The 4,228-nt window shown below is 36.8% G+C and overlaps 1 protein-coding gene across 1 annotated transcript in view; it reads left to right on the forward strand.

The window, feature by feature from the left end:
* Nucleotides 1-65: 65 nt before the first annotated feature.
* Nucleotides 66-4,228, forward strand: part of FRG1 (FSHD region gene 1) — a gene marked incomplete at its 5' end in the record, with an annotated part of 6,233 nt that continues 2,070 nt past the window's right edge. Inside the window, 6 exons of the mRNA XM_009866468.1 lie at nt 66-133; nt 1,279-1,401; nt 2,383-2,440; nt 2,616-2,730; nt 3,120-3,224; nt 4,003-4,094. Coding sequence (XP_009864770.1) covers nt 66-133; nt 1,279-1,401; nt 2,383-2,440; nt 2,616-2,730; nt 3,120-3,224; nt 4,003-4,094 — 561 coding nt within the window. The remainder of the gene's footprint in view (nt 134-1,278; nt 1,402-2,382; nt 2,441-2,615; nt 2,731-3,119; nt 3,225-4,002; nt 4,095-4,228) is intronic.

A 4,228-nucleotide genomic window follows, 5' to 3' on the forward strand; every position in this document is an offset into this window, starting at 1 on the left:
CTCGCTGGGAAGGAGCGGGGCGGGTTGGAGGCACGTCCTGATCTCTTTGCCTTCTCCCTTTGTAGCAAGAAGAAGCACAAGGAGAAGAAAAGGAAAAGGGAAGAGGATGCGGCAGAGCAGCTTGATATCGTTGGTGAGCTGCTGGCCGGGAGTTACCTCTCCGTGTGGAAACTGTAGGGGATAGCCGAAGAGATTGTTACAGGGCTTTGTAAACTAAGTGTAATCCCTCTAGGGTTTCATAGTTATTTCTTGCAACATGTTATTGGCATGTTGGAGTTTTCCTAAACTCCAAATGGAACTTTTGACACCAATGATGGGATGGATTTTCCCCTTATATTTTTAGCTAAAGTATGTTTTTATATAATCTCAAGCTACTTCTCAGCTTGGATCTCTGTTTTGGGTTGGTTTTTTTTCCCAGTGGTATTTGGTTTAGGAGGAAAGACCTCTTTAATGCTGTAATGCTATCGAATGAGGGTATTTCTGTGTAAATAACTTACACCTTCTGTTACTCTTACTTTGAAAATTAGTGGTTGGATCACCTGTGTTTTGTATTCGTACTCTGCCACGAGTTACTTTCTGACTGGGTTCTTTAGGTCACTGAAAACTTCGATCCTTTCAAAAAGAAATCAGTCTTGGTTAGCTGGTGTATTTGTTTTTAATCTGGCATACTCACTTGACTGCTGTGATGTGTTTGCATTATGAATTCACTACTGTTAGTTGAAACTAACATTAACCAGTTACAAAACATAGCTTACGTTCTCCTTTTTCATAAAATAGAAGGGTCAGAGTATGTGTGGTCAGGAGTGGTAACTTGACAGACTGTTGCTTTTCAGTGCTGTCATGTCCTCAGTTGATCATAGTTCACCTCACAAGCAGTTGAGAAATAACCACTTAAAAATACCCAGTGCAAGGGGAAGTCATCTTTGCTCCTGCGTAAAAACAAATGATATATGAGAAAATGGGCTGATATGTCTTACACTAGAAGAATCTTACACATTTTGTGTTTTTTAGATTAGCCTGATTTCAGAAAAGAGGGAGAGAATTGTAGAATTCATGCATGGATTTGTGAGCCTTGACTGCATAGAACAAGACAATTAGCTCCTTATGTTGTATAAAGATAAGGCAAGATTACTTATGTTCAAGGTTATCTTGAGACAGCAATAGCAATTCTATCTATGGAATTTCGGATCTCAGAGAAGATGAAGAAATACCATCTCTTGAACTACTGTAGTTAGAAGTTGTAAATATTCTATTAACTGACGTGGTTTTGTATTTCAGGAAACTGGTGGGCTGTCAGTAATTTTGGTGAAATTACAGGAACAATAGCTATAGAAATGGATAAAGGAGCTTACATTCATGCCCTTGACAACGGCTTGTTTACGCTTGGAGCGCCGCATAAAGGTTTGTTTCAAGAAATTTAGAAATAAGCTGTTTTAGTAATGAAAGACGTAAGAGTAGCATCACTTAAAGACAAGCAGTTTTACAACTAAAAGCAGTTTATTACGAATAGTGCAGTAATCCTAGCTGTAGCATGGAGATTACTTAAACCTAATGGCTACCAATCAGTTTCACTGATCTAGTTTCCTACTGGTTTATGTGTACAATAAATTGAACTGCATCGGAGATGATCACCTGTTAAAGGCTGTACCACTTACTGGATAAAAAGCAGTATAACATTTATTAAACCTCATAAAATCTTTATGGTGTCGGTTGAAGAGTGACACTCAGAGCAAATGAGTTTCAAGGTTTATTGCTACATCTTCATGTTAAAAGACTTACTTTGTTGCTGCACGAGCGGGCTGCTGACGTGTAGCCTGAAATTAATACATGAGTGTGTACTCATGTCAGCGTGTCCGCATGTGGGATTTGAGAGCCATCAGTCAGGCAAGGACAGTTCCAGAAGCCTGACAGTGTGTTTCACCTCCAGAGCGAGATCGAAGCAACGATGGCAATATTACCTCATTTTGGTTTTGAGGGACAGCAAGGCTAGTAGCTTAAAGGATACTGAGTTGGGTTACCATAGCTGAATCATAATACGTTTTCTTACAGAAAAAATACCTTTATGAGAAGAATGAGGTTTTCAAAGCCACATAAAGAGTTAGAAAACATTTTCAGCTGTGAAATTTCTTCACAAAAAATCTTTTTTTTTAATTTTGTGTCTTATTTTAAGCACACTATATGAACATAAATAAGCACCTGAATTGTTCTGTTTTTTTTTTAAGTTAATAAAAAGTAATTTTTAAAGAAATATAGTAGTACAGTTTTCCATAGTATTTAGCAGTAGCCATTAATTCTTCAGCTTGTGTGAAACTGCAGTATAACAGCTTAAAATATGACGTATTTCTTACTTCATACTTAACTAATGGAAAACTCATTCCTCAGATGATGAAGGCCCGAGTCCTCCTGAACAATTTACAGCAGTGAAGTTGTCTGATACAAGGTAATTACTGTTACAGGTTTTGATGCTTGTTATCTTTGGTTTTGGTATGAAGACGTCGTTTAATATTCTCTTGAAATACACTTTCTACTATAATGCTTTTTTGTGACGTGTTGGGTATTGCGAATTGCTTGAATTAAAAACATTCTTTATTGTTTTCCTCCATTTTCTTTTTGAGGATTGCTCTGAAGTCTGGTTATGGCAAATACCTTGGTATAAATTCAGATGGACTTGTTGTTGGACGTTCAGATGCAATCGGGTCAAGAGAGCAGTGGGAACCTGTCTTCCAAGATGTAAGCTGCTTGGAATAGTTCATTTGATATTCCTAGTGTTCAACTGTATTTTAAATTAGTCTAAATTAACTTTTGCAATCTCTTTTGCACTGGAATTTTGAATCCTCTGTTTTCCCGACTGCAATTTGTTTACTCTAATTGGAAGTTCTTAAAATGTTTCAAGTCACTGCATTTTGGCAGCTATAAGCATCTTAAGAAAGAGGGAGCCAGAAAGTCTACTGGCTCGCTATTTAAGTATAAACTAATGTATAAATTTTATATTTAATGTATAAACTAATAAGACACATCAACAGAGTTTTCTGGTGTATTGTAGAGGATAGATATTATGAATCAAGGATTATATACAAACAAACTCTTCATACTAACAGTATGTGATATTATTTCTGCAGAAGAAAATGGCATTACTAGCAGCAAATAGCCGTTTTATTAGATGTAATGAAGAGGGAGACATAGAAGCGCAAAGCAAAACTGCAGGGGAAGAAGAAATGATAAAGGTAACATATAACTTTTACAGTTAGTATGCATTTGGCATGGATATTCAACTAACCAGGTGTGTGTGTGTGGTACAATTTATTGTTAATACAGTTATAATAGTTTTCTATAAGCTGTTAAGTGATTTGGCCACAAAAAAAAGTAAATAAGCTCTAGGGCTGCATAAGCTGAGGTACTTCTGGTAGAGATAGGAGGGTATTTTACCACTACAGAAGAGCAAGCTGTTAAGGGGCAAGACTGTATGATTAATTTTAGAGAGTTATGAACATCTTAGTATGGGAGAGGTTAACTGTGACTTAAACAGGGACAAAGAAGAGTTTACCAGAATGATGCAGAAGGGAAGATCTTGTAAGTAAGCGAATGTAAAAAGACTATGTTGACTTCATTTGGATGTGAAAAATACGTGTGCCTCCAAACACAGATAGGTGTCTACTAGTAACAGCAAGAATGTTTTTTTTAAGTCAGTCTTGAAAAAAGGCATTTTACCCCTGCTAAAACTGAGAACTGTAATGGTACTTCTTTGAGATGAAGGCGATTTATGTCTTACGGTAGTATAAAGGATTACACTTAATATTTCCCATGCTTCAGGCAGCTCTTGCTTTTATTGTGTTTGCCCCCAGTTGCAAATTAACCAATTTGAAAGCTGTGATCTTAAAAAGTCATTGTTGCTCTTCTTCTGCTATGAGGGATATGTTTGTTGTCTTTAACTTGTAACTTCTTGTTTTAAAAATACAGTTTTCTGGGGTTTGTTGGTTCGTTTTTTTCTCTCTCAATTACTAGATTCGTACTTGTGCTGAAAGAGAAGCTAAGAAGAAAGATGATGTTCCACAAGAAGACAAAGGAAATGTTAAACAGTGTGAAATCAATTATGTGTACGTAGTGTAGAGCTGTTAATGGGCTCAAGTACCTTTTTTTCAATTCTCCTTGGGGCTGCCTTTGGTGGAAGGACCAAACTGCCTTTCACTTGCTTTCTCCTCAGCAGGACAGGGAAAGAGAACAAGGATTA

The sequence above is a fragment of the Apaloderma vittatum genome, unplaced genomic scaffold, assembly GCF_000703405.1.
Source record: "Apaloderma vittatum isolate BGI_N311 unplaced genomic scaffold, ASM70340v1 scaffold43023, whole genome shotgun sequence".
NCBI lineage: Eukaryota > Metazoa > Chordata > Aves > Trogoniformes > Trogonidae > Apaloderma > Apaloderma vittatum.